At 35.7% G+C, this 12,523-nt stretch overlaps 1 protein-coding gene across 1 annotated transcript in view; it reads right to left on the bottom strand.

The window, feature by feature from the left end:
* Window positions 1-3,155: 3,155 nt before the first annotated feature.
* ADGB (androglobin) overlaps window positions 3,156-12,523 on the bottom strand; it is a gene marked incomplete at its 5' end in the record, with an annotated part of 132,711 nt that continues 123,343 nt past the window's right edge. Inside the window, 3 exons of the mRNA XM_081250501.1 lie at window positions 3,156-4,131; window positions 5,022-5,205; window positions 5,898-5,988. Of these exons, the coding sequence (XP_081106627.1) occupies window positions 3,946-4,131; window positions 5,022-5,205; window positions 5,898-5,988 (461 nt within the window). The 3' untranslated portion in view covers window positions 3,156-3,945. The remainder of the gene's footprint in view (window positions 4,132-5,021; window positions 5,206-5,897; window positions 5,989-12,523) is intronic.

Genomic DNA, 12,523 nt, shown 5'->3' with positions numbered 1-12,523 from the left:
ATTGCTTTTGCCCTATTCACCATCTCTCTCATGATTTCCTTGATTGGCTCTGTCGTAAATCCTGTGAAGTCATGCACAACATCTGGACACAGTTTTTTCCAGTAGGAATTTATTGTATTGGGCCTTCTGGCTTTCACAGCTTTCTTCTATAACAACGATGGCATATTCAATGGTGTAATTTTTACAGACTTTCATGATGTTCTCTCTATTGGAGTTATCTTCCATAGCATTAATATTCCTTTCCATAGAGTCCTGTGTGTAATAAGCCTTTAAATTCCTTATTGTTACTGAGTCCAAGCTTGTACTGCTCACATCACAACAGGCAAACAAGTTGAGAGACAAGGTGCTGGGGCAAGGACTAGAGACTTTATTCAGAAAGCCAGTAAACCGAGAAGGTGGTAGAATAATGTCCTAAAGAACCATCTTAACTTGGAGTAGATTCAGGCTTCTTTTATGCTAAGGGAAAAGGGGAAATGGGAGGGCTCACGATTAAAGGGTAAAGGCAGATTGCCGACATTTTGGAGACATCTGGCCTTCAAGGGAAGCATGACATTTCTTTGTGCTTCTGCTTGCTCATGTAGGCCGGATCACAAGGCTCCTGCAAAAACTTCAAGTTGTTAGCAGTTATTTTTACTTTACCATTCTTATCTCTGCTTATTTGCAAGGTTTCTAGGCTGAAACCTTATCGACAACAAGTAATAGCCATAACTAACCCTGGACCGTGGGATGGGAACTTTCTTCGGGAAACTTACTGAGCTATTTGGGCACAAGCAATGTTTCTCTAATGTTTAACTCTTGACATGCAGGACTAAAGTAATAGAATATATAGGCTAAAGAATGAGGGAGGCAGTTTCAACAGGGTGTTAGTTCTGTTCTTCCTCTGTTACATTATGACCCCTTGATCTAGAGGCTGCATTAGAGCTGTTGTGTTTGGGGGCAAGTAGACCACTTGAACACCTTCGATGTTGAACTCATGGGGTTCTGGGTGGCCAGGGTCATTGTCCAATATCAAAAGAACTTTGAAATGCAGTCACTTACTGGCAAGGTACTTCCTGACTGACCAATCCAGAAGAAGGGGTTCCAGTGTCCAGACCTTCTTGTGATACAACCAAGACTGACAGCTGGTGTTTATCTTTTTGCTTCAAGGCTTGGGGGTTAGCAGCTTTATAGATAAGGGCAGTCCTGATAAACCCAACTGCATTTGTACAGAACAGTAGCATTAGCCTATCCCTTCCTGCTTTAAAGCCTGGTGCTCACTTCTCTATCTTACTAATAAATGCCCTTTGTGGTATATTTTTTTTTCCTAGAATAGGTACTTTTGTCTGCATTAAAAACTGTTCAGGCAGTTATCCTTTCTGTTCATTTAATGGCTTTTGGGAACTTGTCTGCTGCCTCTAGGTCAGGAGAAGCTGCTCTCCTGTTATCTTGACATTTGTTAAGCCAAACCTCTTTCTAAAATTATCAAACCATCTTTTGCTGACATTAAATTTCCAGCTTTAGATCCTTCACCTTCCTTTTGCTTTAAGTTGTCATATAATGATTTTGCTTTTTCTTGAATCATATTAGAGTGTATAGGTATGCCTTTCTTAGAGCAATCCTGCAACCACAGAAAAGCTACCTTGTCAATACAAGATAAAAAGGTATTTCTCAAAAACTGCAAAGTTTTCTCACCTTCTGGCATAGCTGCAGGAATGGCTTCACAAATTTCATTTTTTTTTTACAACAGTCCTTATTCTGGATTCATTTATCTTGAAATGTTGGGCAATCACAGCTGCAGACCCCAATCTATGGTACATATCAAGCAATTCAACTTTTTCTTGTAACGTCAGGACTTTTCTGTTTCTTGGGAGCACTTGCAGCATCACCAGTGACACTTTGTATGGGTCCCCTGCTGTTATTCAAGGTTTACAGTATTGCGCTGAACACAGTGAAAAATACTCAAATTCCATGAGAGATCATTTTTTACTGCCATATGCATTTTACTGGAGAGACTACTGCTCACATGGAGATGATTAGCATCACATGGCATTTTAAGCAGATACTTAAACACTTGAGCTCACTGCAAAAGCAACAAAATTGCTTTTTTTTGGGAAGTGGCTACAAAATTATTACAGTAAATACTGGGTTGGCCAAAAAGTTCCTTTGGGTTTTCCCAGAAGATGTTATGAAAAACCCGAAGGAACTTTTTGGCCGAACCAATACTACAGATAATTTTATTCAGTTATGATTTAATACTACCTTTTTATGTTTGTTTATATTTCTCTTGACTGCCAAAGGCACCAGGTATGATCTGCAAGTGTTTATTTTGATAAATTTTAACTTTTTATAATGGATTTGTGACATTTCATGGTAGTAAATGATAACACAGAGTAGTGTCTACATGTATTTTATGCATTCATGACATTTCTGACTTTTTCTTAATTTTTTTTTATATTTCTAGACTATACAGTTCATCTGTGAGTTTTTCAAATTGGTGCGAGTCTCCAAAAAATTTTTCCAATATATTTATTGAAAAATATTCATGTGTAAGTGGACCTGCACAGTTCAAACCTGTGTTGTTTGAGGGTCAACTGTACTTGAATATCCTGATATACACACATACACACACATTTTCATGTAGATAGCTTGTATAGTAAAAATCTAAAACCAAAGTAATTAGCTGGTTAAATTATGGTATATTTATACTATGGAATGTTGCACAGCAGTCAAAAAATAATAAATTACTTTTGACTAGATTTTGTATTATAGGGTGAGAAAAATCAAAATAAAGTGAAGTATGTATAATAAAATATCAATTTGTAAAACAAGCCATGATCTAATATAAATATTGATGTATAATGACATGAGATAAGTGAAAAGTATGGTAACATCCACACTAGGTTGTTCCCATGGATTTTATTTGGGAGGGGCTGGTAGATCAGAGGGTTGTGAAGGAAGTGCAAGCGAAGAGTAATAGAGGAAAAATGCATGTGTTTGCATATTTAAATAAGTAGATTTACACATATGTATAAAGAATTAAAATTTTAATAATACAGAATTTAAATAAATGAAAAAAGTGAAATCATCTATCAATGTGGAACAGCTTTGACTGGCTCAGAAATACTATGGGAATCTTCACCTGAGAAAGTCATGAATTGGAAGTGTGCTTTGGGGGCAGTTTCCTACCATGTGTCTCAGTTAAGGCACTCACTGTATTTTTTTTTTAAACTAGCATACAAGAACATGCTCTATGTTACAAAAAATACATGCTGGTACACATAACAAAGGATGTGTGTGATCACATTCTCTATGCCTGGGTTGTTCTGACTCATTCTTAGGATTCTAACTTCTAGCACTTTGAGTGTGTGCTTAACCTACAAAAGTTCTTGCCCAATGAAGGGGGTCTGCTGGCATTCTGCTTTGAAAAAGAAAAGCACAAGTCTGAAGCATACTTTTTATTAAAATTTTTTTTAAGTTTTATTTATTTTTGGAGGTTTTTTTTTGAGTGTATTTTTCATGCTTGAATCTAAACTCATACAGAGCATCATCTCTACCCTGTTTAATGATCTTGAAACATATTTTTTAATATACTAAAGTCTTTAAAGTTAGAGATGAAAGAGCAATAGCTATTTTTCTCATTGAATTTTTCAAAGGCAATCCTGGTGGTTCACTTATGATCCTGTTCTGGCACTAACTAAAAATGAAGCAATTCAGAGTGAGACACATACACTTTATTACATTCCAAATATTTTGAGACTATTTTTATTGAAATTTTATACTCAAATCATAGCTCTCTGGGAAAAACCAATAAGTTAACATGAAAACACAGAAACTACTTCTAAGGTGGGAAAACGTCTATTTTCAATTGACCTAATAATACCTTATTTTCATCAAAAGGCAAAGTTATAGATAATTAAAAGTAGGTTTTCCTTCTTCGGAGGAAAGGGAGTATTGGGCACTTCCTGGTCACTTTTTCTTTCCTTTCTGTTTTTTTTGTGTGTCTGAAGCCGGGACCTTCTTTTCTGGCTCTAGCCGGATCGCGGCTTCCTCCGCAGCCTGCGACTCCAATCTTTGGCGCTCAGCTTCCAGTAACTTGTTTCTATACTCTTCCCGGATATTGAAGATCTTCTGCCGGGCTTCATCTAAGGAGTCCTAATCCAAACAAACAAACAAACAAAAACCCAAGCAAATAAGATCGACTGATAGAGCCGTATTATGGTTCCATAAAAAACTGCACTCCCTTTCCTCAGGCCAACAGACTCATGTAGGAAATTATTGAAGAAAGATGAAAATTAGGTTGTGGTCTCAAATGTTTCTTAGTGCTTAAAACATGAGATATCAAAGGGCACATGAGATTTTACAGAATGGTAAATAAAAGAGTCAGTAGGAGAAAAATAAAGAGAAAAGTAAAGAAAGAAATGAGCAGGGATTTTGACAAAGCAACTATCTGCTTTAAATGAATTCAGACCTAATCTGTATAAAATATGCACCTGGTGTGTCTCTCACAGTAACTGTGCTCAATAAATTACTAGTTCCCCATACATATTCTAACCCTGACAAAATATATCTGATTTGTACTTGAAGACCTTTAGGTGGTATCTTTTTTCTTCCTCTCACTTACTTCACCTTCACTTCTTAACGTGGCTGGTGCCACCGATTTCTGAGCCTTTGGGGCATTCTGTGTAGCAAATTGTTGACTCTTAGGAGTTTTTCTACTGCCAGTTTAGGATTTGGCTACTTCAAGTCTGTTAATGCAATCTTCCTTCAGCTACTTTCCGACTTCACAAATATTTTGCTATTGTCTCTGCTTCCATTCTTCCCATTTTGTGGATAAATTTTCAATAGTGTATTTTAGAGGGATTTTAGGGAGTGAGTAAAATAGATGTGTATAATTAATTAATTTGCCAATTATCTGAGAAGTTGGGAACTAAATGTTTTCAAGACTTCTTTCTACCTGGTTACAATATGATTCTATGGCACCTTTTTAATATTACAGAAGAATTTGTCAATTGTGATCCAAGTATATGCCCTTTTAGACTCACCTGCATCTCCCCGTACATCTCCAGAACTTGCTCCTTTACTTTAAGCCTTTCTTCTTGCTCAATATCACGAATGCTAAGGAGTCTGGTCCTATACTGTCGAAACTGATGGACCTCCTCTGCCTTTTGCATTGCCTGCTGCTGATTCAGCTCATCCGTTTGCAGCAGAGGATCAGTATTTGTTTTTCTTGATATAAAAACATCAAAAGAGATACATAAGTCATTTGGGAACTCTAGCATGAACTTTAGCACTCAAATAATTTAAAATCATATCAGTAGGGTGGTGGTCTGAATCAAATCAAATATCAGGAACAGAAAGAATAAATCATTATTTTTACATGGGCTAGGCTCCATTTATTAAGTCACTAATATTTTAGGAAATTATTTTAGGAAAATACCAGCAAAATTAGATGTACTATTTGAACAGGTGTTTGTGGAATTGGTGTGTGAAGTTGTGAGAATATTTTGTAGGTGTTTTCTTTTTAACTTATGAAGCTAAGTAGGTTTGAAAATGTTTTCAAATTGATAAATGTGTTTGAGTAACTATCTCTATTAATCCTATTGTTTAGTTCTTAAGAAAATTCAGTCTAATTAAATAATAGCAGTAGGTATGATGGGATTTTTCTGCAGCTCAACTCACCTTAACCAGGCTACAAATTAAATCTTTACAGAAAACATTTAAATGCTTTTATAACTGACTTAATAAAACATTTGCTAAATTTAAGATATAAATTCTGTACTTCTAAAACTTCAAATACACTTAAAATATATTAAGCATTTAATTTCAAATTTTCTGTTGTTTAGCAACTGCCTATTGACAATCTATCCAAAATTCTATGAACACAGATGTCTGCATTAAGCATGTTTATTAAAACTTACCGTACATGTTGACTTAAGTCTACACATTCTAGTTTTTTTCGAATAAGGTGGGGAGATATTTCCAAAATTGTTGGGGATCGTGAACGAGGCCCTGTTGTAAAAAAAAAAAAAAAAAAAGTCCTAGGCTTTCAAGAAAGAATCAACAATGACCAACTAAACGATTGTATATCTTGTTTAAATTGACAATATTTTGGACTGCCTTGTTTAATATGATTTTAATGTGGTTTAATGACTTTATTGAAACATAATTATATTTTATGTTTATCCTCTAGCTGGTGTAACTATACTTATAGTTAAATGAAGGAGAAGAGTAACAAAATTACTCTAATTACAGTTAAATGAAAGCAGACACCTAAAAAGGTCATACTTTGTTACAAAATTTCATTATAAACAAGTTAAATAAACTAATATTTAAAGAGCTTGGTCTATCCGTGAAAGCTATGAGAAGCACTATGGGGGTGGGATATAAAAATATTTTAAGACACAGTATCCTATCTTCAAGAAAGTTTTAGCCCAGTAGAGTAGGCAGTATATAACAGGTGAATGCTGAAAATCAAATATCAGGAGATTTTACCCCACGGACTCAAGAACCCACAAGAATAGTTTTAAGAAAGAAATTTTAGAGACTAAGATATTAACCATTCAGCCTTTCCAGCCCATTTAATCTCTCTTTTTAAAAAAATTATTGAAGTGTAATTTACATACCATAAAATTTACCAATTTTAAAAGTATAATTCAATATGTTTTAGTAAATTTACAGAGTTGTGCAACCAGCACCAAAATCCTGTTTCAAAACATTTCTGTTATCCAAATAAATTCTTTTGTGCCTTCTTAAAGTCACTCTGCATTCCCACCACAAGCCCCAGGCTTTCTGTCTCTGTAGATTTGCCTTTCCTGGATATTTCATGCAAGTAGGAATAAAAAAATTAACTTTTTAAGAAACTGTCAAATCATAGTGTTTTGATTATTGTTAGCTTCATAATAAATTCTGAAATCATGAAGGTAAAATCCTTCCTCTTGGTTCTTTATCAAAATTATTTTGGTCATTCTGGGTATTTGCATTTATATAAGTTATGGAATCAGCTTGTCAAATTCTGTAAAATGACTACCAGGATTTTGATAGAAATCTATAGATCACTAAATTTGATCTATTTAAATTCAGAATCTAAATTCAGATACACTGAATTTATAGATCAATTTAGGGAGAATTAATATCTTTCTATATTCAGTCTTCTAGCCCCAAAGCATGGACTGCCTCTCTATTTAGATCTTTCAAAATTTCCTTCAGAAATGTTTTGTAATTTTCAGTATACAGGTCTTGCACTTTTGTTAAATTTATTTCCATATATTAATATTGATGCTATTGTGAATGAAACTGTCTTCTTAATTTCATTTTTTGATTGCTCACTGAAATGTAGAAATAAAAATATATTAATCTTCTATCATGTGACCTCACCAAACTCACTTGTTAGTTCTACATGATATTCTTGGTTCTTTTCCCATGATTTCTTAGGATTTTCAATATACAGGATCGATTTGTCTGACAACACAGTTTATTTCTTCCTTTCTGATATGTATGTATGGAAAAAGTGGACATCCTACGTTCTTGAAGGTGGAAATCACTATATCTGCCTTGTTACACAGATCTCTTTATTTAATTTTTGGCTTACTTTTTGCTTTTCTTGACCAGTATCACAGTCTCAAGCAGCTGTGATGTTGGCTATTCCAATTGCTTGCCACCAAGTTCACTATTCCTTGCAACAATATCCATGGGCATAGAACTTTTCCATGGAGCCTCAAATCAGGTAAATCCTTTTTAGCAGTGGCAGCAAGACTGCTGGTTCTCCTGGCTACCATGCTACAGACCTTGGGGCTGATGAGGGAACCCCACATTAATATGCAATAGTTGGTAGGCTAACTGTGGTAGACAGACTAAAGGACCTCTGAGGATATGCATGTTCTGACCTCTGAAGCCTATGAATATGCTAACATACAAGGACTTTGCAGATGCAGTTAAGGATCTCGAGATGGGAAGATAATGCTGTATTAGTCAGCTGGGTTAAACCCTTGTAAGGGAAAAAGAGAGGAAGGTAGAGAAGATAGAATCCAAGAAGGAGATGAAGTGATGGTCATAGAGGAAAGAGAGAGAGCGGGAAGGAATGAGAGACAGAGAGATAGACAGAGGGATTTGAAGATGCTATGATGCTGGCCTTGAATATAAGGAAGGAGTCTTAAGCCAAAGAGTCAATGGCCCTAGAAGCTGAAAATGGAAACCGATCCCTCTCCAAGGGCCTCCAGGAGGAATGCTGCCCTGCCAACAGCTAAACTTTAGACTTTATGTCCTCTAGAACTGCAAGAAGTTTGTGTAAAGTTACTAAATATGTGGTTATTTGTTACCGAAGTAACAAGAAATTTATCCAACTAAGTTAATTTATTTTTTTTGTTTTTATTCTATTTATTTATTTATTTAATTTTTTATTAGTTTCGGCTTTATAACAAAGTGAATCAGTTATATATATACATCTGTTCCCATATCCCTTCCCTCTTGTGTCTCCCTCCCTCCCACCCTCCCTATCCCACCCCTCCAGGCAGTCACAAAGCACCGAGCTGATCTCCCTGTGCTATGTGGCTGCTTCCCACTAGCTATCTACCTTACGTTTGGTAGTGTATATATGTCCATGCCTCTCTCTTGCTTTGTCACAGATGACCTTTCCCCCTCCCCATATCCTCAAGTCCATTCTCAAGTAGGTCTGTGTCTTTATTCCTGTTTTACCCCTAGGATCTTCGTGACATTTTTTTTTCTTAAATTCCATATATATGTGTTAGCATATGGTATTTGTCTTTCTCTTTCTGACTTACATCACTCCGTATGACAGACTCTAGGTCTATCCACCTCATTACAAATAGCTCATTTTCGTTTCTTTTTATGGCTGAGTAATATTCCATTGTACATATGTGCCACTTTTCTTTATCCATTCATCAGATGATGGACATTTAGGTTGTTTCCATCTCCAGGCTGTTGTAAATAGAGCTGCAATGAACATTTTGGTACATGACTCTTTTTGAATTATGGTTTTCTCAGGGTATGTGCCCAGTAGTGGGATTGCTGGGTCATACGGTAGTTCTATTTGTAGTTTTTTAAGGAACCTCCATACTGTTCTCCATAGTGGCTGTACCAACTCACATTCCCACCAGCAGTGCAAGAGTGTTCCCTTTTCTCCACACCCTCTCCAGCATTTATTGTTTCTAGATTTTTTTGATGATGTCCATTCTGACTGTTGTGAGATGATATCTCATTGTAGTTTTGATTTGCATTTCTCTAATGATTAATGATGTTGAGCATTCTTTCATGTGTTTGTTGGCAGTCTGTATATCTTCCTTGGAAAACTGTCTATTTAGGTCTTCTTCCCATTTTTGGATTGGGTTGTTTTCTTGCTATTGAGCTGCATGAGCTGCTTATAAATTTTGGAGATTAATCCTTTGTCAGTTGCTTCATTTGCAAATATTTTCTCCCATTCTAAGGGTTGTCTTTTGGCCTTGTTTATGGTTTCCTTTGCTGTGCAAAAGCTTTGAAGTTTCATTAGGTCCCATTTGTTTATCTTTGTTTTTATTTCCATTTCTCTAGGAGGTGGGTCCAAAAGGATCTTGCTGTGATTTATGTCAAAGAGTGTTCTGCCTGTGTTTTCCTCTAAGAGTTTGATAGTTTCTGGCCTTAAATTTAGGTCTTTAATCCATTTTCAGCTTATTTTTGTGTATGGTGTTAGGGAGTGATCTAATCTCATACTTTTACATGTCCCTGTCCAGTTTTCCCAGCACCACTTATTGAAGAGGCTGTCCTTTCTCCACTGTACATTCCTGCCTCCTTTATCAAAGATAAGGTGACCATATGTGTTTGGGTTTATCTCTGGGCTTTCTATCCTGTTCCATTGATCTTTCTTTCTGTTTTTGTGCCAGTACCATACGGTCTTGATTACCATAGCTTTGTAGTATAGTCTGAAGTCAGGGAGCCTGATTCCTCCAGCTCCGTTTTTCGTTCTCAAGATTGCTTTAGCTATTAGGGGTCTTTTGTTTTTCCAAACAAATTTTGAAATTTTTTGTTCTAGTTCTGTGAAAAATGCCAGTGGTAGTTTGATAGGGATTGCACTGAATTTGTAGATTGCTTTGGGTAGTAGAGTCATTTTCACAATGTTGATTCTTCCAATCCAGGAACATGGTACATCTCTCCATCTATTTGTATCATCTTTAATTTCTTTCACCAGTGTCTTATACTTTTCTGCATACAGGTCTTTTGTTTCCTTAGGTAGGTTTATTCCTAGATATTTTATTCTTTTTGTTGCAATGGTAAATGAGAGGGTTTTCTTGATTTCACTTTCAGAATTTTCATCATTAGTGTACAGGAATGCCAGAGATTTCTGTGCATTAATTTTGTATCCTGCTACTTTACCAAATTCACTGATTAGCTCTAGTAGTTTTCTGGTAGCATCTTTAGGATTCTCTGTGTATAATATCAAGTCATCTGCAAGCAGTGACAGCTTTACTTCTTCTTTTCCAATTTGGATTCCTTTTATTTCCTTTTCTTCTCTGATTGCTGTGGCTAAAACTTCCAAAACTATGTTGAACAGGAGTGGTGAGAGTGGGCAACCTTGTCTTGCTCCTGATCTTAGTGGAAATGGTTTCAGTTTTTCACCATTGAGGATGATGGTGGCTGTGGGTTTGTCATATATCGCCTTTATTATGTTGAGGAAAGTTCCCTCTATACCTACTTTCTGGAGGGTTTTTATCATAAATGGGTGTTGAATTTTGTCAAAAGCTTTCTCTGCATCTATTGAGATGATCATATAGTTTTTCTCCTTCAAATTGTTAATATGGTGTATCACGTTGATTGATTTGCGTATATTGAAGAATCCTTGCATTCCTGGCAAAACCCACTTGATCATGGTGTATGATCCTTTTAATGTGCTGTTGGATTCTGTTTTCTAGCATTTTGTTGAGGATTTTTGCATCTATGTTCATCAGTGATATTGGCCTGTAGTTTTCTTTCTTTGTGACATCCTTGACTGGTTTTGGTATCAAGGTGATGGTGGCCTCGTAGAATGAGTTTGGGAGTGCTCCTCCCTCTGCTATATTTTGGAAGAGTTTGAGAAGGATAGGTGTCAGCTCTTCTCTAAATGTTTGATAGAATTTGCCTGTGAAGCCATCTGCTCCTGGGATTTACTTTGTTGGAAGATTTTTAATCACAGTTTCAATTTCAGTGCTTGTGATTGGTCTGTTCATATTTTCTATTTCGCCGTGATTCAGTCTTGGCAGGTTGTGCATTTCTAAGAATTTGTCCATTTCTTCCAGGTTGTCCATTTTACTGGCATAGAGTTGCTTGTAGTAATCTCTCATGATCCTTTGTATTTCTGCAGTGTCAGTTGTTACTTCTCCTTTTTCATTTCTAATTCTTTTGATTTGAGTCTTCTCCCTTTTTTTCTTGATGAGTCTGGCTAATGGTTTATCAATTTTGTTTATCTTCTCAAAGAACCAGCTTTTAGTTTTATTGATCTTTGCTATCATTTCCTTCATTTCTTTTTCATTTATTTCTGATCTGATCTTTATGATTTCTTTCCTTCTGCTAGCTTTGGGGGTATTTTGTTCTTCTTTCTCTAATTGCTTTAGGTGCAGGGTCAGGTTGTTTACTTGAGATGTTTCCTGTTTCTTAAGGTGGGATTGTATTGCTATAAACTTCCCCCTTAGAACTGCTTTTGCTGCATCCCATAGGTTTTGGGTCATTGTGTCTCCATTCTCATTTGTTTCTAGGTATTTTTTTAATTTCCTTTTTGATTTCTTCAGTGATCACTTCATTATTAAGTAGTGTATTATTTAACCTCCATGTGTTTGTATTATTTACAGATCTTTTCCTGTAATTGATTTCTAGTCTCATAGCATTGTGGTCGGAAAAGATACTTGATACAATTTCAATTTTCTTAAATTTACCAAGGCTTGATTTGTGACCCAAGATATGCTATCCTGGAGAATGTTCCATGAGCACTTGAGAAAAATGTGTATTCTGTTGTTTTTGAATGGAATGTCCTATAAATATCAATTCAATTAAGTCCATCTTGTTTAATGTATCATTTAAAGCTTGTGTTTTCTTATTTATTTTCATTTTGGATGATCTGTCCATTGGTGAAAGTGGGGTGTTGAAGTCCCCTACTATGAGTGTGTTACTGTCGATTTCCCCTTTTATGGCTGTTAGTATTTGCCTTATGTATTGAGGTGCTCTTATGTCAGGTGCATAAATATTTACAATTGTTATATCTTCTTCTTGGATCGATCCCTTGATCATTATGTAGTGTCCTTCTCTTCTAGTAGTCTTTATTTTAAAGTCTATTTTGTCTGATATGAGAATTGCTATTCCAGCTTTCTCTTCATTTCCATTTGCATGGAATATATTTTTCCATCCCTTTACTTTCAATCTGTATGTGTCTCTAGGTCTGAAGTGGGTCTCTTGTAGACAGCATATATATGGGTCTTGTTTTTGTATCCATTCAGCCAATCTGTGTCTTTTGGTGGGAGCATTTAATCCATTTATATTTAAGGTAATTATCGATATGTATGTTCCTATTCCCATTTTCTTAGTTGTT

The sequence above is a fragment of the Mesoplodon bidens genome (genome assembly GCF_964165515.1).
Source record: "Mesoplodon bidens genome assembly, chromosome: 12".
NCBI classification, from domain to species: domain Eukaryota; kingdom Metazoa; phylum Chordata; class Mammalia; order Artiodactyla; family Ziphiidae; genus Mesoplodon; species Mesoplodon bidens.
The sequence above is the reverse complement of the archived record's forward strand: the minus strand, read 5'-3'. Positions and strand labels throughout refer to the sequence as shown.